This window comes from Prinia subflava, chromosome 7, assembly GCF_021018805.1.
Source record: "Prinia subflava isolate CZ2003 ecotype Zambia chromosome 7, Cam_Psub_1.2, whole genome shotgun sequence".
Classification (NCBI taxonomy): Eukaryota; Metazoa; Chordata; class Aves; order Passeriformes; family Cisticolidae; genus Prinia; species Prinia subflava.
Window position 1 is genome coordinate 30,340,956 of NC_086253.1, and position 26,958 is coordinate 30,367,913.

Genomic DNA, 26,958 nt, shown 5'->3' on the forward strand with positions numbered 1-26,958 from the left:
TCCCACACAACCAGCAGCTGGCTTTTAAAGCAAGTCTTTTAATAAAAACACGTTAACTCATTACTCTTCCATTTATGACAGCAGGAGTTCGGGACTGAGTAAGAGGAGCAGAAATTTGCCCAGCAGAAGTTGCTCTGAATCAGGTTAGTAATGAAGTTTACTGCTGAAAGCAACCTAGGTTGTCTTAGGGAACCTTGCCTCTACCATATGTGCTGTTTGAGTAGCAAGAGCTGTGGTATGCAGTTTGTTTACATTACAGCATTATTCTGTCTTTGGTGAAGTAAAAATTCAGTGTTAATGCATAGATGATGCAGTTACAGTTTCCTTCCCAGTCTGACTAGAAGGTGTTTCTGCTTTTGAATGATAAAACTTTCTTTGCTTTTCCCTTTTAGGCATGTTATACTTCTGTTACAGGTGCTGTTTTCCAATTTTATGGTTTGTTATTGAAATACCTACTTTAAATATTTCAAGCCATTAGGAGTTTTGTGAAAGTCTTGGGTACCATATGAACTTTTAGGACACTTGCAATGAAATAATGTATTGGCCATGCATGTGTGTACACACACACAAATCATAGACTATACCTAGTTTAGCTTAATTTCTAAATTCTTTTACTTTCATTATTTCACAAGATATTACTTTCATATATTATTGCATAAGATCTAATAAATGTAACACTGCAATTCTGAATAAGGCTACCTGTACTTAATGGAAAAAAATTCATAAACTTTTAAAGTTTTTTGCTGAAAAAAAGATGCTAAATTAATCTGTATTAACCAGTATGTATTTATATTTTCCCATTTTCAATGTTACAAACTCTTTGGAGTATTTTATTCTTAATTGGTATGCTGTTTAAAATGTTTAAGTACTGCATCTAAAATTAATAGTATATTACATAATACTAGCTCAACAGAATAGTTTTGAGTAAAATATCTTTATTTTACTTTGGCTTCAAAAATCATAACACATAAATTTCAATAACAGTACTAAAACTTTCAGAGGTTTCATATTGTTTTATAACATTTGCTTTCCATATGAGATTTTTGAGGTTTTTCATCAGAATTTTTAATGGAAAATTTTGTGGGAAAAGTTGAATGGCAACTGCAGCAAAACTTTGGATTTTTCCATATGTCACTTAGGTATAATGTGTACTAAATTAAACCATGTATGATGCAATTAAATTAAAATTTTATTTTAATGGAAATAAAATTATTGACACATGATGCTCCAATACCCACATATTTTTTCAATTTTGTGTGGGATAGAAGGCTAAGTTGGATTTTTTACATGAAAAATACTCTGCAGAAATGCTAGATTTTATATGAAGCAGTCAAAACAGGTTTAAATATTAATATAATCTTTGCAGATGGAGACTTTGTCCCTTGCATTGTGTTTTTAGTTACAAATTTTTTGATACCAAACATTTCTTGACAGAAAAGGGCTAACAACAGATGATGATTAAATGTTCCTGATCATTCACCTGAACAAAGAGCTGGTATGAGCTGTAAGGCTGAACTCATCTTCTTGGACTGGCATTCAGATATGTAGTGGGAGAGCAGTAAATGATCTGGTTTACAACTGGCCAGTAGAGGCTGAAATTAAGATGATTTTATCAGCAGATACTGTAGAGAAAAAATTAACCAAGACAATAAAGAACAAAAAGTATTGGAGAAAAACCTGCTTATTCAGGTACTCTGACAAATACTGTGAAAGTCCATCAGACATAAGAAAGTTTTGTTTTGTTTCGTTTCTTCCTCCTTCTGTTAGATAAATCTGCCAAGTTCCTTGCCTGTCTAAATTATGTCCTACTCTCCTGCCTGTCTTTGTTGAAGGTGTTTGAAGGGGTAAAACAAAACCGCAGCGTGGATGGCTTAGCAGTTCTCTCTAGGAATTCGTTCAAGGAAGGAGGAGGTTTCCATAAGGGCTGGCCATTGGTCCTCAAGTCTAAGGCAGTTGAACTGAGACCTGCCTTTTTTGGAGGACTATTGGAGGTGTACTCTGTGTTTATAGCGTATCTTGTAGCTAAATTAAAACTTGGTCCAAAGAGGCTTCAGAAGCGCGGTGAATCCAGCACAGGGAGCCAAAGAGCTGCCACCTCAGTTGTGTGCAGCAGAAGGAATGTGCCAACATCGGTAACAAATAGGCTTCACAGGGGTTTGCTTGTGACAAAGTGAAACTTGCTTTGCTTGTGAGGCAGCACTCTCTGTAGAGCAGACTTTAAAGTGGAGCCCAGCACAGGTTGGAATGCATGGGAGATTCATCAGGTTGTCCGCTCCACACTGTAATTGCATACTGTTGGTGAGTTCAAGGGCATTTTCCTGTGTGGTTTCTTATCACTCACTGCCTATGTTTAAACTCTGTGCAAGATCAGGATTCAGTCTTTTCTCTGTTTAAACTGCATGAACAATACAGCCCACCTTAACTGGTGGTCCTTGAAGGCTACATGCCTATCATTGCTGTTCAAAGTGAGGCAGGTATCCAACTCTGCTCCAAGAAATGTAGGAGAGGTGCACCAGAGATGCCTCAAAAGCAGTCACTTCCTTCTTGATTGATTATCCAGTGTAATTACCAAAAACCCCCTTTCCCAAGCTGTCAAGTGTGCCTTCCCAGGGAGGCTCAGAGCAGACCCAGTGCTCCTCAGCTCTGCAGGACATTCAGCAGGGGCCCAGGCCAGCGCTGGCAGAGCTCACAGCAGTAGGGGCCAAGATGAAGCAGAGCCCACAGTCTGTGTGCTAGGATGAGGCAGGGTTAGCATGCAGCAGGGAAAAGAGGAAGAATAAAGGAGCAGTTAGGAAAATACTGAAACCTGCAAGTCGAAAATTAGGAGAGATCATTTTTTCATGTGTTCACTTACCCTGCTTCATATTCCTCTCTGTCATGAAGATCAGCAGAAAAGAAAACTGATACTTGTCCAAACTCAGGAACACGATCTGTGAGTCTGCAGGAATAAGACCCTTTGTAAGAGTGCGTGGTGGCGGTCAGTATAAGCTTGTCCAGGACAATGCTGCCACCAAAAGGCACACCCAGCTGTTACTTTCTTTGCTTCTGTAGGTTTGTATTTTAGCATGCGATGTGCCCTGCCTCAGTGTTCTGATAAACTGCTTGTGAGTCAGCACATGCCAGCAGTGAGTCATTGCTCAGGGGGTTCTCTTGCAGGGGTAATGCATCAAAGGATCTGCTTTACAAGGGACACCTCAGAAGAACATTACACTTGTCAGTTATTTCTGGAGACACTTGTCACCTCATACCTATGTCATTTGGTCCCGTGTGAAGCCAAATAGCTTTGTAAGCTTATCAGTTCTTCCTCCTGCACTGTCTTATCAAGTAAGAAGTCTTGGAATGTCTTGGCCAAATCTGAAAGGGGGCCATGCCTCAGTGCTGCACTTGGCATGCAGCAACAGAAGTTGTAAAGCAGGGTTTGGGCATTTTTTCTTATGAGTTTAGGTATACTAAGTACAGGAAACTGTGGAAGATATGCTGGATTCCAGTGGTTGTTGTAAAGGGATATGTGTTTGTCAAGTCCATGTTAGTACAGATATACTTACAAAGAGAAGTTTGCCATGCACATGAGGTGGGGTTTTTTTTCCTCTACAGACACAAAATTTGTATATTGAACTTTGTCTTTGATTGGGTTCCAGTTTCTAAAGGCTAAAGAAAAAAGGCTGGGTTTCTGTCAGAAGAGGTGTCTTTGACTGGCTTGTGGCTAGCAAGAACTAGCCTCCACCCTCTCCCCAAGAAGCAGAAATCAGAAGCAGAAAAACTCCTATTTTTCCATAAGGATTCCTTCTCAGCAGAGAAAGCCATAACATCACTAACCGGCCACTGCAGTAAATGGCTGCACAATTTTCAGGACTTCTTGTCCCAAATGGCAGAGAAGCAAAACAATCTGAGATGCTGTTTGAATTACTAGAGTCTTGGAAATTCCTTAGTGGTCTGAGAAGATTTGCCAGAGTATTTTTTCCTGTTAATGAATTACCAAATGAAATATTATCTGGGGGGAGGGACAAGTAATTTCTTAAAAAAATGCTGTGTTTCTGCATCATTGAACTTGCTAAGGTGAAGGGCAGGGAGTCACAATAGTGTTGCTGCCTCTCACATGGGCTGCAGACTAATAAGCATATTAATAAGCATATTAATATAGCATCCTAAGTGGTGCCATAGCTTCAGAACTTTCATTAGGAAAAAAAGAGGTGGCCTCAGAATATTTGTCTAAGTACAGCCCAGGAAAAATAAATCTGGCTATGCAGGAGTGGAGTGCCTCAGCCTCAGGCCCAAAGAAAGGCTGCTCTTCCTGAAGAGCTCAGGAGACACAGCAGGGGATTTTGCCTGAACAGTCAAAGCTAATTCCCTTAGAAGATACTGTGGATCTCTGCAGACATGAATGTCATCTAAGTTCTGTAACTGGTGAAACCTTCATAGTAGGTGACTCTAATACCATGGGCAGATTCTTGTCTCTGGGAGCCTGGTGTGCTGAAAAGACTGCGAAGTTGCAGCAGAGCTTTGAAAACTTGCCTGTCTGCCTCCTCCCACTGTCCTGGGCCACCTATCACCATTCTAAGAGGATTAAGCATCCACTGTCCACTATTCAATTCCATTCATTACCCTTTGTCAAATTCCCTCTACTTAAAAGGGAATGGAGACCTTTTTTCTTAAGGGTGCTCTCTGAAGGCAGAAGTGGCATGTTTGAGTGTACTTGGGGAGCTATTACAGGAATAGGGTGAAAATATTCTTTCCCTTCTCTGGTGATTTTTTTTCCCAAACAAACTTGTATAGGGATGGCATATAGTTCCTGATACTCTCTGCTTCTGACTCTCTGTTTTAGAATTAAACACTGTTAATTGAGCTATCCATCTTCATACAAAGTCATCACTGTTAGTGGATTGAACTAGTGTGAGTAGAAATGTCCTTCAGTGTCCTAGGAAACTGATACATACCAGGAAGGAATAAACCAGCAGAAAATCTTCATCTAAATTAAACAGATTTTCAGTTCCCAGGAGGGTTCCACTTAACAACTAGAATATAATTATTTATGGTATGAGTTGCAAAGACAAACATCAGTTTGGGAAGATGACAGATGGTATTGCTTTATTCTTACCAAACTCTTAGCCATCAACAATACAATTCAAACAAATACGTAAAGACAGAACTTGTACATCAATGTTGCCTCATTAAAATATTATTTTCTATGGGATGCCCATGTCTTCCCTCCCAAGAAAATGCTTTGGGCCCTCAGTGACCATTTGTTTTAGTTGGGAATCTGTATCACCGCTGTTCCTTGCAGGCACCCATATATATCACAGGCCAGAAAACTGCTGCCCACCTTCTGGCCTCCAAGACCAGGTTGGTCACAGAATCTGAGCTTGTGTGCTAGAGCTGATCACATCCCAGACTGTGACAGGCACTCAGAATATTGAGGAATTGCAGCTGCCATGGAATGAGCAGTTAGCCCATCAGGTTTTGTTAGAGGATTGTTAGGCAGAGGTGTGCAAGATTTCTTGTAAGCATAATTGGATCTGGAAAACTTCACTGGTGCGTGAGAGAGTAGAAACACTATTTTAATGTGCTTTCAAGCAGTTCTTACTGAAGCAAATTCTACAGGCAAAAGTTATGTATTTGAAGACAACAGGATATTGAATTTGCTCTGTCAGAATAATGTATAGTTTAGATTCCAGAACCCCTTATTTATGTTGGTGTTGATCCTTATCTTAAAGGGCTCTATGATATATGAGATAATAGGCTGTTTCTGCTTATGAAGTGGTTAAGAAGTGGCCATTAGCAGATAATTAGAAACATTTTTTTCTTTTTTACTGCAATATAATAAACCTAAGGATAATGGATCTCTTTCCCTAGGGACATAAGTGCTACATATAAAATTAGGAATAGTGTCTCCCTAATTTGTTTCGTGGGGAAAAAGCACATGCCATCTTATTCAATGTCAAAATACAAAACAGTGTGAATACCTTAGTTAGTAGATGAGTAAAGTTCTTCATGCAAATACTTTTTCCCATTGTTTTTCACCAGTCTACACAACCTTTTCCATACTGGAATAATTTCCTTTGTTTCAGAGCTCTACATCCACCATGCTGCCCTGTGGACCAGCCCTGTCCTTCATTCGGTGTCTGGTGCGGAAGAAGAACATCGGTGGCGAGAGTCTTGAGGACACCAAGCTGTGCCGATGCTTATCAACACTGGACCTGATAGCTCTGGGAGTAGGAAGTACCCTTGGTGCTGGTGTCTATGTCCTAGCTGGAGAAGTAGCCAAATCCGATTCTGGACCCAGCATCGTTGTTTCTTTCCTCATTGCTGCCCTTGCCTCTGTGATGGCAGGTCTCTGCTACGCCGAGTTTGGTGCTCGCGTTCCCAAGACTGGCTCTGCGTATTTGTACACTTACGTTACAGTAGGTGAACTGTGGGCCTTTATCACTGGCTGGAATCTTGTTTTATCCTATATTATAGGTAAGCTTAAGAACAAAACCCGTCTCAGGGGTTTCTGAGACAGCAGATAAAAGATACAGACTTAGGGCTGTTTTTCTTTTCTGTCTCTATGCTTAGCTACCGCTTCTTTTCAGTCCTGCTGAGATGAAATAACCAAAACAATTTGATTAGGTTATTTCCTTCTGTGCATCACCATTGCAAACAGGGTTTTTGCAAGCTATTTTTGTAACAGTGTGACATATGAACCACATACCTGGAATGCAGATTGTGTCAGAAAATTGTGTCAGTGATGATGCACAAGAATAAATAATATTTATTTGCCATCTTTCGTCAGCAAAAATAATTTCAGTAAAATCAATAAGCATTTTTTTCCGAATATACACAGCAAGGACATTTACAGGGACTCCACCATAGTATCCTACAGGAAAGTGTTTAAGTACTAACTTGCTGCTATATCCTTGTGCTAATTAAGTGCTGTCCTATCAGGTAATCCCATAAAATACAAAGGTGACCAGAGCTGAATAAAATCAATGCTTATGTGACAGATAGTCAAACAGCTACTTCCGTTATTCAGCAGAGATAACATTTTTTGATTTAAAAATTATTTCTCCTGGAGGAATGCATTCCAGACTTCCATTATATTGTGTATGAGCATGCCTAGCTTTATATGTGTACCTACAGGATGGTTACTCAAATCATTACAAAACTGATGTTCCCCAGTACTGTATTAAAATGTATTTCATGAGAGCAGAGTTATACAAATAACATTGTATTTGGCTGTGCACTCTTTACCACAGGAGAGTATTAATTTTAAATACAGACTCTAGTAACATATATCTTGCTAGTAATATTTTTTTTTGCTTTACTTACAGATGGGCAAATCTGCCTTCATGTTCTTTCCTAAAGTGCTTTCTTACTTCCTTAACTTTTTATTGTTTAATGTATGTCATATTGTAATTCTAGAAATAGGCTTCTTCCAGGATCAGGCATAAATGACACAGAAATAATTTCTGCAATATTTTGGGAATAAACGAGGCAAAAATTTATATATTTTGCTTCTAGAAAAACTTGTTACCATTTAGCAGGCAAAATTCTTAAACATTAAAATTCTTCAGCAAAACAAACATCACAGGCTCTGCTTTTTTAAATACAAGTAGCAACAGGCTTAGTTTTGTTTCTTTTCCAGTAGAAGTGGCTGTATCCCACTGTACGGATGTAAAACCCTAAACATGCATGTGTTTTCCTAAGGTACATCAAGTGTAGCAAGAGCCTGGAGTGGCACCTTTGATGAACTTCTTGGAAAACGGATTGGTCATTTCTTCAGTGCCTACTTCAGGATGAATTACTCTGGGCTAGCAGAGTATCCCGACTTCTTCGCTGTATTCCTTATATTACTTCTATCGGGTAAGACAATATATGGCTTAATTTATGGTGGTTGTGATATTTTATAGATAAAAGTGCGAAACTGTAGGGTTTTGCACCAGAAATACCTTAAGAAAGTTCAGAGGCACATTTTGTACTGCCACAATGGCTCTGTGAATTAAATGTGTATAATCAAATCTTCACATACACCCTCTTCTCTTGAAATGGAGATGTGAAACTAATCACTTTTTTTAAAGTAAAACTCATGATACAGATTGATGGTAGCAGGAAGATGACACAGTTCTCTGTGTTTTCATGGTTTTATCACAAATAAACGCTTTCAGAGTGGCCTGGAAGTTAAGCTCTATCATTTGGTGATGTGGTCTCTTTAAATTATATATAGTGTGTGTAGTGGGCATTTGTAAGGAGTTTTTTCCATCTAAATTCTTCACTTATTTGGTATATAATAACATTCACCTTTTCAAGTCTTCAGTTGTCTATCCTAGAGTTTGTTTGACCGAAAGGGCACCTCAAAGTACTTATATGGATCAACAGACCAGTTAAAACCTGAGTAAACTTTTCCTGTCTACTCTTCCAAGTCCTGTTTTTGTCTTTATTCATTTATCATGCTTTTCAATTGCAAACACTGACACTAGCTATGCACCATTTGAGGGATCAGAAAGCTCAAAAATACTGCAACTTATTTCCATGTTTGCATTTAACAATTATTTACCACATGAAATATTCCTACTGCCACTGGGAGTGAAGGAAGCAGGGAGTGTATTCTAAAGTGTGCAGTTTATTTTCAGGCAATACTAGAAGAATTTCAATATTCAGTAGAGGTCTTACCCATATCTCGTATATTTGTTGTGTTCAGTCTCTCTTTGGATAAACCAAAGCAGGAGCTTTTCTTCTCTGGAAAGTGAATTTATATTATTTGTACATAACCTCTTCTCTTGTTCTGAGTGGGGTTTTTTTGGACACAGGAAAACATTTCTGTTCTACCTACTGCAGAACGACTGACCAGTGCATCTGAAGATTTATTAGGTCTCTGTACATAAAAGAATGGCTTCCTATACTTAGGAAGATCTGGGAGTTGACTTGACTAGGTTTAGTCCAGCATCCTGCCATGTTTCTGGCTCAGAGTTGCCTACAGGACCAGTTCAGACCCTTATGTCCTCAGGAGGTTTGGGAATAAATTTGGAATATAACTGGAGCAGACCTTTCTGTTTCACCCCTTCCAAACAAATGAGGAAAAAATAACACTCTGAAAAGCACAGCACTGAAACTCCACAAACCAAACTATACAGTTCTAGTTTAGATGCTGACATCTTTTATGTTTTCTCCGTTGCCATTGCTGCTTCAGAACATAAGAATGAGAGGCTCGTGAAAAATGAGGAAATGTTTCTCCTGTTGTTCATCACAGCTCCTGAGTTTTCATTTGTGTCTGCTCTTTTCATCCCTACCATCATTCCTTCTTCACTCCTTTCACATTTGTGCTGCAAATTGCCTCTCCAGATGTCTGTGATAAGAAGCCAAACTCCCAGTGACTGAACTGGGTGGAATTCCCCACTGCTGAAAGGAGGGGCAGTGGGTACGGCTCAGGACTATGTAAGCTGAGCGTGATACAGTAATTGGATTGTGAACTGTGTAAAGCTGAATCATAGGAGTAGCAGGTGATGTTTTACAGAAAATGTTATGTGCTAAGCACAAGGGAAAGTACACAGAAATCTGGGGTTTGGGGATTTTTTTGTTTGGTTTGGTTTTTTTGTGGTTTTTTGTTTGGTTGGTTCTGTTTGATATTGGGGGTTTTCGGGGGGGTAGTTTTGGTTTTTGGTGGGGATTTTTGTTGTTGTTGTTTTTGGGTTTTTTTTTTTTTTGTTCTGTTTTGTTTTCAGTTTTTTGGATAAAAAAAGGACTTTAAAATGCACATACTGTGATTCACACTGCATTAGGCTGATTGAGACACTGCCTTTTTGGGAAAATCAGAGCAGAGGAAAGCATACATCTATTTCAATAAAAATGTCATTGGTGAAGAAAACCTGAGCAGCTAAGATAATTTCTGTGTTCTGATAAGATAGCAAATATCTCATTAGTGGAGTCAGAACATTTTTAGACATTAATTTGAGAGGCTTAAAATTTTCAGACTTAATCTCTAAATAATGAGGGAAAGTATGTATGTGATATTAGTGGAAATGCATAGAGTGCAAAGGACCTGTGAAAACTTTCCAATTGTATTTAATTTTTCCTGATCTGCTCACTGCCTGTTCCATTAAACTGCTAACACTTGACATTTAAATTTGTCAAAAATCTAATGATAAAGTAGAATCCCGATGGAATAACTTTCAGATTGTTGAAATGCCCTACTCTGTAATATAAAGCCATGTGTATTTTGTATCTCACTGTTTTCTAGAATCTCTATGCATCAGTGTTACAAACAGGAGGCGTGCATTTCTTTGAAAGCTTTTATTAATGAACTAGGAAATGGCACTTGCTCTGATGGATGTGCCCTGAGAAATGTCGAGTCAGTCAGTTATATTGTTAATTTAATAATTGTGCTTCTTTTCCTAATCTAACAGATAATTCTTCTGTAAGGAATATATTCTTCCAATCTGTTTTTACAAAGTATAGAAATCTTGCAGCTACTTTTGCTCCATGGCATAAAATAAAGATATGGATTAGCCATTGCTAAAAATACTTTAAAATACTTAAAGAAGCTTTGTCTTTTGTGGTTTCCCATATATTTTCCTGTTGTCATGCCCTTAAAGAGTCTAGCAAGTTTGTGATAATGTTTTTTTTTTAAATCTGGTGATGCTTTTTCAGTATTATTCACAGTACTTGCATATATAGAGATACACACACACACACATATGCCTTCTTTTACAGGTATCCCTTCTTTAAAATGCCATTTTATCAGTATAATGGACCATTCACATCTATAAAATATTTTTATTTTACAGGTCTTTTATCTTTTGGAGTAAAAGAATCTGCATGGGTGAATAAAATTTTCACTGCTATTAACATCTTGGTCCTACTCTTCGTTATGATTTCTGGTTTTGTGAAAGGTGAAGTTGACAACTGGAAGATAAGTGAAGAATATCTCAGCAACTTTACTGCAGTAACAGAGTAATTTTAAAAAATCTATTTACTTGCTCATATTCCAAGCAGTTTTTCTTACACATGCTTTATTATAATGAACACTAGTGTTTTAATGTTTTGTCACAAACTTCAAAGCGAGATGATAGTTACTTGATGCAGATATTCTTCCTTTTGCTGTTTTTTTTCTCTTTCTTACAAGATTAGACATAAAAATGTCATCTCATGCATTTTGTAAAGCAGACCTCTCTCATGATGAGAACACTTAAACTTTTTTTTTTTTTTAGAGTTCTAGGGTAGGAGGGTGCATGTATTTATCCTACCAATAATGGGGGGGAGGGGGGTGGAAATTATCTTTCTACTGTATTTTTGTTCTTTGTAGGAACCGCTCATCCCATGAAAATGTGACAAGTATGTATGGGCATGGTGGCTTTATGCCATACGGTTTCACAGGAACGTTGGCTGGTGCTGCAACCTGTTTTTATGCTTTCGTTGGATTTGACTGCATTGCAACAACTGGTATAGTATTTATATGTGTGTGCATATGTGTTTAACATGGGGAGAGTTTTGCAAAAAAATAAAATAATCTGTCTACTCTTCTTATTTTGCTTTCTTCCAAACCTCTTTCAGACAATGTAGAATAAATCTCAGTTAATTCCTGAACATGGCTACCTTTCTGGGAAGAAGGAAGAGGTTCTGTATCTTTCATTCTTGCTCTAAAGAAATTATCGTTGCCTTTAAGTCTGGAAGGTGCTTATTATACCATTTTTGTGCTCAAATAATGTTAGTCACCTGCTCACTTTTACAGCTCTCTGAGATAGGGTGTCTTTCCTAATGGCTGATAGGGAATGAGTACATTGAGTGCATTGAAAGTGTAGGTAAATAAGTAAAAATTATGGGCTTGGAGTACTCTGAATATCCAATGTATTTTATGACCTTTAATTTACTGATATTTTAACACTACTTTTGACGACAAAATACTGAGCTCTGTTCTGTATGTCTTAGTTTATTTTACTCAGGTTTTTAAAACTTCTATTATGGATATGATTCCCATGACTTTGATTAACAAGTGATTTGCCTTTGATATTATCTCTTAAAGCTGAAGGGGAAAACTAGTACAAATTTTTGGTGGGGCATTTTCTTTTCCTTTTTTCAGGAGAAGAGGTCAAGAATCCTCAGAAAGCCATACCCATAGGAATTGTGGTGTCCCTACTTGTCTGCTTCATGGCTTATTGTGGGGTTTCAGCTGCACTGACACTTATGATGCCATACTATCTGCTAGATGAGAAAAGTCCTCTGCCAGTAGCATTTGAATATGTTGGATGGGGTCCTGCTAAATACCTTGTAGCAGTGGGATCCCTCTGTGCTTTGTCTACAAGGTAAAGACACTGAAATACTAATTCTATTTGGAAAAGCTGATGAATGATATATTACATTTATATGTACGCTCATGTGTTCATTTTGAAGGTTCAGTCCATGCAAAGAATTAGCAATAAGTATTATAAGCAAGTCTTAAACTTAAGCAGGTCTAGCTGACAGTAGCTGTGTTAGTTTAGGTTCCTTTTTTAAAAACTGTACTGTTATTGAACTCTACCTCTTTGGTAGAGGCTTATTACGCCAATTTTTTATATATACATATATAAGTAAGTATTTTCAAACATATCCCTACAAGTTACCTTTATTAACTGACAAAGTAAACCTCAGCCATTTGTCCTTTTTTGCTGTCAATTTCCAGTGACTCAGCAACTTTATGGGCTCTGTGCATTTGCAGGCAAAATTGAAGACACGATTAACTAGTTCCACTCCTCACCTTCACTGCCTGTCTCTGTTTTCCTCCAGTAGCTAGTCTGTCTTCTGACATCATCCCTTCTCGTGGTTTCTGTGTGGGTATTTGAGATGTAGATTATAGCTGTGAAAATATTATAATTTATTCCCCTTTGTGAAACTGTGACTGTAACCTTAACATATTATTTTGATTAAAAAGATCAGGGAGTTCACAATACATATTAGTATGTGTTCAAATATATTACATCCTAATTGTAATATGATACAAACACTTAATTAAAGTAGAAAATTTCTTGATACTTGAATTTAGGCATAGGAAAATGCTGCTGCAAATTTTTTACCTGAGCATGTGTAGGTAAGGAGTCATTTCCATGAGCTGCAGTGGTAAGAACACTGGCTGCCTTTCCTCAAAGGAAAACAAGTTGCTTGTGGAAGCACTAATACTAACAGCACTTCGACACAACCCTGTAGGCATTAGCCTGAACATGAGTTTGTTGACTGTGGGCAGTGGTTTAAAGCAAATGAACATTTAGATGCAGGAGGGGATAGAAACATGAAGTAGTTCCAGAAAGACACTAAAAGAAATGTAGGACTGACTGAAGAATGTAACAGTCACACAGTTCATCCTGGGATAGTAGTTATCTTTGATATAGTTGTCAGGATCCCTTCAGGTTAGAGGGTTTAATTGATTTTTTGCTTTATAATGATAAATAGTGGAAATAACATATTAGAAACTAGATTAAAGAAATTAATACTGCAATACAAAGTGAACTGACATGGGAAGAATGCTGTTTTAGAAACTTGAACTGTTGGTCTCTTTTTCCAGTGTTATCTGAAGAATTACATTTACTCCTGTGGAGAGATTAAACTTTCAATCTGTTGACTGATGTTAGTTTAGAACAAAACAAAGGAAACTATTTCATACTCCTCAGTTTAGAGGCATAATTAAGAAAAAACATTGGGATGAATTGCTTTTGGTCTTTACAGTTTCCTGTTACTGTGCTATGTCATGAACTTGTTTTGCCAGGGTAAAGATGTTTGTTACTATTGCCATTATGTATGCAAATGTACTTAAAGAAAGGTAAGATGAATGAACTTTACAAAACTAAAACAACAAAAAACTTTCTGGAATTTTTTGGAATGTACCTTCTTTGTGGAAGGTACACTCGTACATCAAAATCAGTTCATTTGCAATAAATCTTCTGTCTACCCTTAATACTCGTGTCCCACAAGCGTTACTGGATGTACATAGCACCTGTGGTATGTAAGAGCTGTGCCTTCTTTAAGTGATACAGTTGTTTTTCCAAAGTAAGAAAGGAAACCCTTCACCTGGTTAAAAACTTGTGCTTACTGCAGAGGTTATACCGGCTATGATTTTTCCTTTTGTTTTCTTAATTAAAAGTATTTCTCTTTGGGGGAAAGAACCCACCTAATTTAAGAAGTATGTTTGAGAGCTTCAAATTATTAATAGTTCAAAAGCTTTATGTGTTCTAATAACAAATCTAAATTAATTAGCTTTACTTCTTCTGAAAAAAAGTCTTAATGCAGCTTGCCTAGAGGTGCTTTAATCAAAGGAAATAATCTGCCCAAGTACACTTATATGGGTGCTTACTTTGAATTACTGTTAATCAGCAGGCTTACATGGAAATATAGAGGGTAAGGGATGCTGCTTATGCTTATTTGCTGCTGCTGACTGACAGACTTTCTCCAGGAATACTAAAGCTTAATTGCATACTTAGTGTGATCTGGAACATGTTCCTGGTCCATTAACACCCAAGAACTACGGTGATGGCAAGAGAGTTATCCAGCTAATCTGGATTCTGTCTGATGAAGCAATTTCATTACCTAAATTAATATAATAATAATATTAAATCAACTTTGCAGTTAAAAAAAATCTACTTGTGTCTGATCTGTAGTACCTTGGGCTATGGGGCTTTCTGGTTTTGTCTTACAACCATACATTTTGTTTCTATACATGCCATTAATTAACATTTTTTTATCTTGTCCATGAATACAACTCTGCATGAATTGTGTTTGCCATGTTGCATGTGTTTGCTTTTTACTCAGTCTTCTTGGATCCATTTTCCCAATACCACGTGTAATCTATGCTATGGCGAAGGATGGGTTGCTTTTCAAATGTCTAGCTCAAATCAATTCCAAAACGAAGACCCCACTAGTTGCTACTCTATCATCTGGTGCAGTAGCAGGTGAGACTAAGACTTGATCCTTGTAAAGAAAGGTGCACTGCTAAACATGTTGCATATATGGAAATAAACCAATGTTGTGCAGCTTTGATTTGCTTTGGACTGAAATGATCAAATCTGCTTGTTGCTAGGTAAAGTAGTCTACCAGTAAAGCTTTTCTCTGCCTCTACCAGGATTTTCACTTGATGGTTTATCTCAAGTGCTTTCAAAGCCTAGGGTCAAAATAAACAATAACCCAAAACCAAGAACATCAGTTGACCAAACAAAATCCCAAGAGCAGCAACACAGAGCCTAAGCAAAACTATACCTAAACCCATTAACTCCTCCAAGCTTTCTTTTTGTGTAGTTGGGTTTACCAGTAAAGCATTGTGCTTTGAATAACCTGTACTTGAACTATACATTTTTCTGTTCTAGTCTTCTCGGCTCTATGTTCCCTTTGCCCCGAATTCTGTTTGCCATGGCACGTGATGGTTTACTCTTTAGTTTTCTTGCCAAAGTGAATAAGAGGCAGGCACCAGTTTCTGCCACCTTGACAGCAGGGGTCATCTCTGGTAAGCTCCCAAAGCCCGCGTTACTTAAAAGTGAGATTTAAACACTCTATGCACGTGCATGGTACTTTATATTTTTGAAAAGGGCTGCTTGTTAACTTCCCTTGCATGTACAATGGGAATAAAATTACTGAGTAATCAACGGGTGTAAGAACTCCAGATCAAGCCAATCATGGTGGTGGTGATGGCCTTAATGCCACAGAATTCAATTTTTAATTTTTTTTTTTTATATTAACCCCCTATATGGTGAATAAGCTTGTTCCATAATCTGAGTCCCTTAGGCTGATGCTCTACTGACAGGGCTTCCTTGTCTGATGTAGACCTAATATGTTTATCCCATCTATAATGGGATATTATGAGATTATTATGAGATATAAGAAAAATAATTATTATGAGGTATAAGAAAAAAATTACATTTGCGGCAGGATCAACTTTTGTGGAAACGTCAAAGATTTTTAAATTGTCTTCCAAAGAAAATGGCTGTTGTTGAATAGGCTTACCAAGTTGTGGTTGAGGAGCATGTGTGTGTTTGAGGCTTACGTGTCTGCAAATATATGTGCACACATACATGCCTACATATATTTTACCAAAACAGTATTTTGGGAGCCATTGCCAACTCTTAATGTAAATTCTTAACATACAACTCTTTCACCTTCGTTCATACTTCTTCTGGAGGTACATGGGCCCGAATTTCATCATCATTTTAGTGGGATGTCTACTCCTTCAAGAAAACTAGAAGCTTTCTATTTAGCTCAAAGGCAAACAAATAAGTTTTTTAAGTAATTCAAATATCAAATACATGCCTTAGAACTTTTAGCAACTTTGGCTAAAACTAATCTCAAATAAGAGGTTTAGGAATGAGACTAAAATATTTTTATTTATAGTCAGGGTCATCCTGAGATGCCACAAGACTGGAACTGCTCACACTGCATACTTGACAATAATGCAGAAAGGCACAGTTGTTGTCCAGATAGTTCCCACATGAAGCTTCATTATCAGTTCCCTTTTTTTTTTGGTCAGAAAGAAATAGATTGCATAGCATTACTTTCATTATTTCAACTCTTTTTTATCTGAATTTATCGTATTGACATATTCTCCTATAAGAATTTGGAAGTGCAGTTTTGTGGGATGAAATCAAGATCTTTATGCGAAATCACTGTAATGATGAAAAGAAAGAATAGTATTACCCAGCTGGAAAAGGGATTGATGCAGTTATACAGCCCTGCCTGTAGCTCTGCAGCAGCTGACATTGGACTGCTTTTAGACAATCTGGGGAATTTGGTGCATCAAAAGCTCACTGGAAAACAGCTTTATCTACTGCTGGAGAATGAGTAATTTCTTCTTCTAATTTTTTTTTTCCTTTTAAATCCAGATTTGGCAATTTGTGGTCATAAATAGTTTTGACAGAATAGTTATGGATTCTATTACCTGACTTTACTATGCATTTGTAGCATGAATAATTTTACAGCTGTAAGAAATGTTAAGGAGATGAGATGTTTAGTTAAGTCAAGCCAAGTCAAGACTACAGCTGAGGCAACTGGCAGATGTTATTATATGACTGACCTTTTCACAGGCAGTAATCACCATGGCAGACCTCTGCACATGGCAAAATGTTTTGGTGTCAGTCCAATTTCACCATAAATGAACCTACCGTTGTCTCTTAGAGCAGAATTATGAGAGGTGGAAAAAAATATTCTGCTTTTTTTTTTCTCTTAGTAGAGAAGAATTACTAAGAAGACACTTGAAGGTATTTTTCATTTTGTTTCTAAAGTTAAAGAATATCCAGGCTACAGAGTAGCCTTTTGAAGCTGGGATTAAAAATTAAATATAGCTACTGTACATAAGGTTTTAGTAGGTTCTGCTCTTCCTCAGCTTTGGTCTTTAGAGCATGAAAAGCAGAGAGGTGTTCAAAAATCTGTACTGTAAATTACTTTTTGGATTTAGGAACATCCACTCCCATTAAAGAAAAGAGGATCGTCTTTCTTAATTGAAAAAAGAGACTCCCAGATTATATAAAAATTCTGTAATCCAGTAGTCTTGTTTTCAGAAAATCACATTTTGCTTCCTACTGTAGGATCAAATACTGGGGGAGTATGTGTCCATGTGTTTGTGCAGTTATTCAGCTGTCTACAAATACATTAACAATTGCATACTGTAAATATTAAATCTAAATATTTTGAATATAGAATAATTTGTGTGTGTATATACACACAATGTATAAAGACTACACTTATTAGTTTGTTTTGATGTTGAGATTACTGATGATTCAAAAAATCTGCATCTCAAAAACATTAATAAAATACAAATATTTTAAGAGGGAGGCTCTTTGAGCACACGTATTTCAAATCAATTGGACTTAGCCTTTCATTTACTGATATCTTCTCCTAATTTCTTTATAAATAATGTGCTTCTGTGTGCAAACAGCATAGACAAAAAAAGATATTCCAGAATCTCCAAATGAATGTGGCATTAGCTTTTATAAACACAAGATTTCTATGATTGCTTCCACTGTCATGGAAGTTTCTGCCTCTTAGTTCAGTGATCATCAGAATATTAATTCTTGAGAGATGTTACTGGTCATTCTTGAAGGTGTATTGAAAACTATTTTTAGTGAGACAACCACTAAAAAAAACCCACAAAACTATTTTATTTGAGACAAATTGGTCTTGGAAGTCCTCTTCACATAGAGCTCTCTCCCAGCTCAGCAGAAATTTTATATTATGGTAACTTTTTCTTAGTTTGGTTGTGGGATCCATCCTTTCAGTTTTGGTGAGATTCTGCTCCAGGATCTGAACATTCCATAAAAATGTATTTTTAATGTGGCCCACATTCAACAGTATGTGCACAAATACTTATATTTGAGTAAGTCCAATATAAGCTTGATTATGTGGCATGACTGTATGAATCAATGCCTATCTAGCTGAATGAGGTTCCCAGCTGCAGGGAATTAGATTTGGAATGATACCAGTAGCTTAAAAATTGTGGTTTTAAGGATTGTCATGATTTCATTTGTATTGTCAGTAAAACACTAAGTTATTCTGTGGACATATTTTAAAATATTTGCTTGATATACCTTTAATATTTATCTCGGCACTTATGGTTAGACTTGATCTTAATTTTCTTTCCTAGTGTGAATGATTCTAGGATTCTATGTCAGTCTCATGGAATTTTTTCCATTTCTTTTCTTTTTTAGCTGTAATGGCATTTCTGTTTGATCTAAAGGCTTTAGTGGACATGATGTCTATTGGCACACTTCTTGCTTATTCACTTGTGGCAACCTGTGTCCTCATCCTTAGGTGAGCCAAAAACATCCTTTGTATTCTACTGTGGGGTTTTTTTGGGTTGGTCAGTAAATAAACAAAAGTCATATTTACAAGACATGTTTTTTGCTGGATAGCCAGTAGCTGTAAGCATATAAATGGTTTCTAAGAAGCAGTGACTCCTCAAACAAAACAATGGTATATTGTTACATAACTACAGCAGTGAGTCAGATTAAAGCTTCTGGTGAAATCTAGGCACCTTCTGTTTTCCAGAAGAAGTACTGATCCAAGCATTAGTCCCAAAGGTCCTAAATATAAGCTTGAGTACAGAATTCAGTGACACTTGTATATGAATACAATCTATGCTGTACATGAGGCATATTGCGTTTTGGGGACTGTATGTAAAAGGGGTAGAAATTCTGGATGGTTCACAGGATGAAAAAGTTTAAACAGTTGTTTTGTATTATCCTAATCAGAAATGTGTTTTAAGATGTTGTAGCCCTAGATGAGAGTCCAAATATTATCTCTCAATGAGTTTTACTTCTCAGTAAAACTCTGGCATCAGTCATGTTTGTAAAGCTATGAAATCATTTATTGCTAGCTACAGCTCACTTTATTATGTTTGTTCTTTTTATTTTAAAAACTCAGCCTTTATTACTTAAAGCTAAATAATTAACTTTGAAAAGTGTAACAGCTTAAATTCAGCTCAAATTAATTGTTGCAATAATTTACACTTTAAAAGAGAAGCCTATTCTATTTAAAAATGACTCATCATACATACTTTTATAAATACATTTAAAAGCTAACAAAACAGATGTCAATTTTCGGTTAATGCCAGTTAGAAGCCTCTCATAGTATGGGAAGCAAGTCAGAAACAAGATCCCTTACTCTCCTTGCTGTTGACTACCAGACCCTGTCCTTTCTTCTGTACTGGACTGTTCATTTATCTGAGCTATTGGTGAACTCAGGTAGCTTAAAAAACGGCCAAAAAAAAAGGTCTCCAAACAAACCAATCTAAAAAGTGAGTTGCCATAGTATTTTTATATATGATAGTGACTAGTAACGCTGTTGCAGTGCAGTTATAACTTGGGATATTCTAATGCTCTACCGAAAAGAATTTAGTACTTCAGTACATTCCTAGAGTCATAGTGCCTCAAATCCGAAAGTAGTGCTTAATGGGTTTTTATTACTCTGTTTTATGCATAGGTACCAACCCACCTATGAGGAACCAAAATACTCTCCAGAAAAAGCAGCTTTGCCTGCAGCTGAAAGGGAATCTGCAGTAAGTGAGTCACAGATAAACATGATAGAAGAGAAACGCTTCAGTCTTCAGGCCTTGATTAATCCATCCAGTTTACCAACTGAGCAGACTGCAAATATAGTAAACTTTTTAGTGGGTCTCTTAGGTAAGTATTTGGTTGTCCAAACTCATGTATGCATTAACATTTATAGTGGAATTTTATTAAAGACAGAATTAAAAATCCACCGATAACATGCCTTCTTTCAGTCATACATGTGTTGTTTTGTGTTTTTATCCTTCTTGATAAATCTAATCTGTAGTCGTTTTCATTTAATTAAACATATTCATAACTACAGTACATGTTGAAGCTTGCTACCACTCTTCTTAAAAGTCACTTCCCCTTCAATGCAGAGATTAAGTGACCCATTTCTGTAATTTTGTTTTTCATACAGCTTGCTTGATTTGTGGCTTGAGTGTCCTCATTACATATGGGATTCATTCCATTGCTAACTTGGAGCCCTGGAGTATTGGCGTTCTTGCTTTGTTGGTGATATCCTTCATAGTTACCATTCTCCTCATTCAAAGGCAGCCTCAGAACCAGCAGAAAGTAGCCTTTATGGTGAATAACTTATTCTCTATGTTATTCTCTGAAGAGGGCTTTGGATGGATTCTAAAAAGTGGGAGAGAACTTGAAAGCTGGAAAGCAAGTCAGAAACTGATGAGTATAGTTACTTGTCTGTGTAATCTGGACCTTTGGACCTAGTACAGAATATAAGTCCTTTCAGTTTGCAATTTCACTTATGTTTTAAGATCAGTTATTTAATGGAAATAATGAAGTATAGTGATGAAGATCAAGGAATATGGTGGAGCTGGGGAAACATTTCAGAATAAGAGAGATATTATTTTTCAGCTGTAAATACAGGAATTCATTAGTATATGTCCCACACAATCTGGAAGTTTTTCAATAGCCTTAGAAAATATATATTAAACATGATGTATTTTAAAAGTTTAAGATGTATAGAAAGTGTTGGTTAAACCCAGTGAAAATTTCACTATATTACAACAGCAAAAAAGTTCAATTCTCTATTAATGATTACATATTACTGCTAGTTTGTATTACATACCTGAAGTGTGACGTGCAAAAAAAAATGTTTAATAGAAACATATTAAATATTTCCTTTTAGGTTCCACTATTGCCATTTTTGCCATCATTCAGTATATTGGTAAATATTTACTTGATGGTACAATTAAGTGGAGAGACTTGGATGAGATTTAGCCTCTGGATGCTACTTGGTATGTACTTCTGTTCATTTCAGCCACTTCATACACTAGAACTCATGATTCCCATCTTAGAACATTCTTTTTCTTCAAATATTTCAAAAAATCTCTGTGATTTAATACAAATCAGTCATTTTTCTGAACAAAAGGAAGATCATGCTTCAGAAGAAGCATTTATATGCAGTCAAAATTACAAATATAGTTTTTAGGTAATAGAAAGAATTCCAGTAAGTCATGATTTTTTTTTCCTAGTAAGTATAGCCAAAATTATGTAGAAACCTGCTTGTAACACGTTTCTTCCCACTATATCAGTCTGCTCTCTTTTAGATCTAGGAAATGGTATTAATTCCATCTAGACCTGAATTAGAGATAATACTTTCCATAACTGATTACAGCACTTAATTATGCAAAAATGATACACTGGAATTTCCTGTAGAAACAGGGAAGACGTGAAGCATAAGCTCTGATTCAGATATCTGAAGAAAAAAACTCTTTTGAATTTTGAATTCTTTTGAAAAATCTGTTCAGCCAAAGAGAAATATCTACTTTTTAATGCACCAATTGCCTGAAAACCCTATGAACTTTTTTTTTTTTTCCTTTTGGAAGGCTTCCTCATTTACTTTGCTTATGGCATGAGGCACAGTGTGGAAGGTCATCGTGGTGAAGGAGATGATGATTCCTGTTCAGAAAATAGTGGGATGCAAGAAAAGAACCCAGTGGATGACCCTGAAAACACAAATGAAAGGGATCAATTTCTTCCACATGAAAGGACAAGTGAATGTTAAATTCTGCAAACAGACAAATCTTTCAAACCTTCAATTGGCATTTTACTTGCAGACTGAAATTTCAGAAACTTTCTGCCAACATGTGCCTCTTGAAAGTGTTTACTACAAGGCCTAACAGATATTTGGGACAAGCTGCTAATCCATCGTCATCATTTCAGAACTGACAGCATGGAGATTAATATTTAAATTCTTAAAAAAAGTACCCTTTGGCAAGCAAAAATTTGGAGACATTGTTTGAAGGGTCATCCAAAATCACTGGCAGTCATCAGACATGAAGAATTTTAGAACTGTCTGCAAGAAGTTCTGAGTATTTGACAATGCACTGTGAATATAAGTGCCTTTCATACCTTCTCCTTATCTTTGTTACGTGTTTTGGTAAAGATCTAAATTATCTTCTTTCTTTTGAAATAACTCATGGGAGACAAACTTCTTTCATACAGGCCTATATGAATGCAAAGGTATTTGCAAAATGAATAGTAATTGTATGGATTAGATACTTTGTAAAAATTTGAGGAGCATTTATTTATGTAAAATACGCTTATCTTTACTAATCATGATTATTAATCCGTAGTCATGACAAACTCAAGCAGTGAAGCTACTTCAAAGGTTTTTAGTCCCTCTAAATTGCATTCAAGATTTCTACTTAAATGCATGCCTTCTCTTGGAAGGATGCCATGTGTATAGAATAATACTCACTCTTTTGTTTTCTGCAAAATCATCTGGGAAATAATCTGTTAGTTACAGTATTGACAGGGGAAATCAGACGTGATTTAGCAAATTTTGTGCTTTTGACTTCAGAATTTCATAAGACTAAATAATTTGGTACTTATCTGCAGCAGTAATTCAGTTTTTCTCCCTACTACTCATTTTCTCCCCCTATATTTTCTCCTTTATATATGTTCCAGAAGTGATATTGCATTACACAATGCTTCTCCTAAGAAAAATTAATATACAAAATCCCAGCTTTCTTTTCAGATGGCAGGGGAGGTTAAAAAACCAGAGGTCTGGGCTTTGGAAAAAAAACTTATCAAGAGTATTTCAGTGCTTCATTAAGTCTTAAATGTATGTTAGCACAGCACTTTTTTGTCAGCCAAGCCTACATCCACAAATCCATTCATGTGAGTATGATGTCTAAGTGCTAATTTAGGTAAAGAACCAAATTGATGTGGCAGTGCTGGGTAAACAATTATTTTAATGCTGGTAAAACCAGCAAATGTTCTTCTTTCAACATAAATTATGTTATCTATCAAAGGCACCCAGATATTTTCACACTTTTTCTTAGCAAAGAGTAGGTTCAAGTCCCATGACAGATTCCACAATATGAAATCATTTTGCAATAATATATTTACAAAAAATCCTTCCCTAGAGTAAGAACTGTTTTGGACATTGTCATGGAGAGCTGCAATCTGTTGCTGGTACTAACCGTTGGTATTTGTTAGGTAATACCTCTGTTGTTAAGTATAAGAACTTTAGATGCCATGGGATGCTATTTTGGTTGACAGTGAAGAGCACCTTACTTGTTATAATAGCTGGAATTTTATGAAAAAAAAATTAGTTAGGCTGCTTCTGTTTCCCTCCTTTTTCAGAGCAGTAAGTCACTCTTTAATCTTAAAATGACTTCTTTCCCAGTAGTCTGAAATCCTCAGCTTCAAAAAAAGCCATTGGTGTGGGAGCAAGTCAGCTGCGCCCATGTGAAACTTTCACATGACATCTTTACAGTGAAACACAGCTCTTAAAATTCCTTCCCCATCTCAGCATGTGGGAAGCACAGGCTTACTTTTTTGCTGTGGTTGTTGATGCCACAGAGCAGGCCAGCCAGGCTCCCGAGACACAAACTGCTGCTGTTCTGTGATGTCCAAGGAAGACTCCATTCCCTCCCAAGGCCATCATACGGAATGTACGTGTGCACACCTGTCTATGCATTTGCATCTGTCTGAAATGAGCCCACAGCAAATTTGATATACTGATTAAAATAATATCTATATTGCACTGGACCTTTCCTTTGAAGGGATACTGCCAATATAATTAACTTCTGATTCAAGCAAGTACTAGCTAAAGCCTCTGAAGAGAACTAAAGGAAGTAAATTTTCTAGCTTATTTATCTGACAGACATGTCAGCACTTTGTGTATTGCCAGATTCTCCTTTCACATATATGAGTATTTCTCCCCCCTTGTTAGCAAAATTAATTATTTTAAAATAATAGGATGTGCCTGTACAAGTGTTGCTAAGACAGATGGGAGGAGCTGCAGCACCAGAACTATCCACATAACTAATGAGATATAAAATGAAATAAAAAGAGTCATTGGGTACTCTTAGTTGCTTCAACTACGCAAAGCTTATTTATATGTGTGCACGGTCATTATTAGTCAGTGGCTGAGTGAAAACAGACAAGCCAGAAGTGAGATATTTATGGTATGTTTCATGTGCATTTGTATATGCAGTCTTAAAATTCCAGATGCTTTAGTGGGACTCTGCAGAAGCAAAGGACATGTCATGCTAGTCCTTACACAAGAGAGATGGATGCAAGAAATCCTGATTTTGTTCTCATATTTTTTGTATCTCTGTACTTGCTGGAAGATCAGCTGAAAGCACAAGTCCATTGGAATTAAATAATTCTTATTTTTTAACACGGTTGTTGATATTGTACATTGTTCTGTGCAAATAATAATGGTTTGTATTAATACAAAATATTTCATTTTTAAGATAGCTTATTGGGTTTTTATTTCCTTTGTAAAAAAAAATCTCATAAACTTAATTTTTGTTTCTAAATAATTTATGTTAACTGATCTTTCTGTGGTATTCTAGTCCTAATTTTGCAGCAGGAAGTTTTATGAGGTAACTTAGATTTCATTGCCTATTATCATGGATAAAAATATTCTGTTAATAACAGTATGCTTTTTCTTGCACAACAAACGCTGGTCAGATTCCTGACATCTGTCATACTGTGCTTATGTTGCTAAGTGTTAAAGCCATTTATATTACTTGCTGTTGGAGAACTAGCAGCAATAAATGTCAATAGTAGTGATACAGAATTACTTATGTATATAAATAGGATTTGACCTGTGTCATCCAGAAACTTCAAATGATACAACGAATTTAGAGGCAAAACTTGGTAAAGCTTAAATATATGTTCTGTATTTTATTACATGATACGTGCACAAGTCTATTCATCTTTCCCCTAAAATTTATGCAAAGCCCCCCTATATTTAAGAAATATGAGGTATAGAGTTTTTGTAGAATTTTTATTAAGTGCCAGTATCAATGTGCCCTAAGCATCCTGAGGTGGTGACAGTGCAGGAAACCTGTGTGGGACTGAGCAATTGGGTATGAGGCCTTTGACACTGAGGCACATTTTTTACAGTACGAATTTATTTCACAAGAAGGCTGGCAAGTCTTACTTGAGTGCATAAAAAAGAAAATTAAAGCACCTTTTTTTAATGCTTTTGGGCCCTAATTCTTCCTAGACATGTTGGGAAGTCTGTATGAATTGCAGTATGTTCACTGAAGGCACTGAAGTTACTCAGTGTTAAGCAAATACAAATTTTACAGAAAGAGAGGGTGGTATTTCATATAGTACAGGATCTTTGTGTTTGTTTTTAATTTCCTGTACCCTTAGTATTTCTTTCTGGTATATGTTTTGAGGACCTCTGCATTTTTAATAGTTGGACCTTTTCAAAGCTAAATATAATGCCTTTACCAGGTGCTGATCTATTTTCCATTTGATCTTAGAAATCAAACTCCTTAACATGAGCTAAGTTGAAAGATTTCTGTGCATAGACATGCAGACTTGCATTACAAAGAACTGTATGTGTATATATATATTTTTATTATCAGCTGGACAAGTTCTGTTGTTTTTGTATGTTTTCATGAGCCTTGTGTGAGGTCAACTCCAGCTTCACCAAGTTTAGTTGGAGTCAGAATATGAGGATTTGAATATTTAGGAGAGTTTTTTCTTTTGTGGTACTAGAAAGTAAAGCATGAAATATGTGTTACATATCTTTAAAAACAATTATGTGTGCACCATTTTAGAAAACGTTAGCATTCATATCCATCTTTTCTTTTTGTTCGTATGTACATTTTAGTGATTATTTCTGTATTGTATGCTGCTGAGCATTCAAAGTGTAGATAGGATGATTATGATGAAATTTAAACTACAAAATTGTATTTCTTTGAAGTGCTCTACCAAAATGAAGAGTCTTGAATTTTTATGAATGTAAAAATGCTTGTATTTAAGAATATGGTGCTTTTTTCCCCACTTTACAACAGAATTGTTATCAGTGACATTTTTAGTTACCTTAGTTCCAAATTTTAATGGAAATTACATTGCTCCTCATTTACTGTAAAATGTGCTTTGTGGGATAACAGTAGTGCATTTGTTCCATATTTTTAAATAAAGTTGAATATCACTTGTATGTCCTTCATACAGCAGTCGTAACTTTAATCACAACTATAGTTTTAGTTATTTAGTTAACACTAAAATAGTATAATGACTTAAAATCATGAGTATGCCAGATATCTAGTGTCATGACATGACACAAATCATAGCACATTTAAAATAAATAACATGATAACATTGTATGCACTGTACAGAGGGAGTAGAGAATAACAGCCTTCGATTTGGGTATTTTGTGTTACACTGCCAAACCAGAGATGATGTTAGGTTTGATTTCCAGAGGGAATGAGTAGCCCTCAGTGTTCATGCTCAACTTTCTGAAGCACCAAGCCTTGTTCTGGTATTCACCAACCTCAGAGCTGGATGAATAAACTCATTGTTGTCTCCTTGTTTCCTTTTTGTGAAAACAAAAAACAAAAAACCAAAACAACAAAAAAGAACCCCAAACCAAATCAACTAACCACAACACTAATGAGAAACCTGCCCCCCTCTCCCCAATCCTGCAAAAAACCCCCTCCAAAACCCAAAAAAGACCCCAAAAAACCAACCCCAAAACCTTCCTCAATTTTGA

The 26,958-nt window shown here is 36.3% G+C and overlaps 1 protein-coding gene across 2 annotated transcripts; it reads left to right on the forward strand.

Annotated features, from left to right (window-relative positions):
* Nucleotides 1-26,405, forward strand: SLC7A2 (solute carrier family 7 member 2). 2 transcript variants are annotated; one of them, XM_063402035.1, is made up of 12 exons: nt 1-143; nt 6,066-6,456; nt 7,684-7,839; nt 10,758-10,923; nt 11,276-11,412; nt 12,050-12,272; nt 14,746-14,885; nt 18,624-18,726; nt 19,897-20,096; nt 20,383-20,549; nt 21,115-21,223; nt 21,815-26,405. In XM_063402035.1, the coding sequence occupies exons 2-12, from the start codon at nt 6,081-6,083 to the stop codon at nt 21,991-21,993; spliced, it is 1,956 nt and encodes a 651-aa protein (XP_063258105.1). In that variant the 5' UTR covers nt 1-143; nt 6,066-6,080; the 3' UTR covers nt 21,994-26,405. The 2 variants fall into 2 exon arrangements, with proteins under 2 accessions (XP_063258105.1, XP_063258106.1); XM_063402036.1 differs by lacking the exon at nt 14,746-14,885 and adding an exon at nt 15,297-15,433.
* The last annotated feature ends 553 nt before the right edge of the window (nt 26,406-26,958 follow it).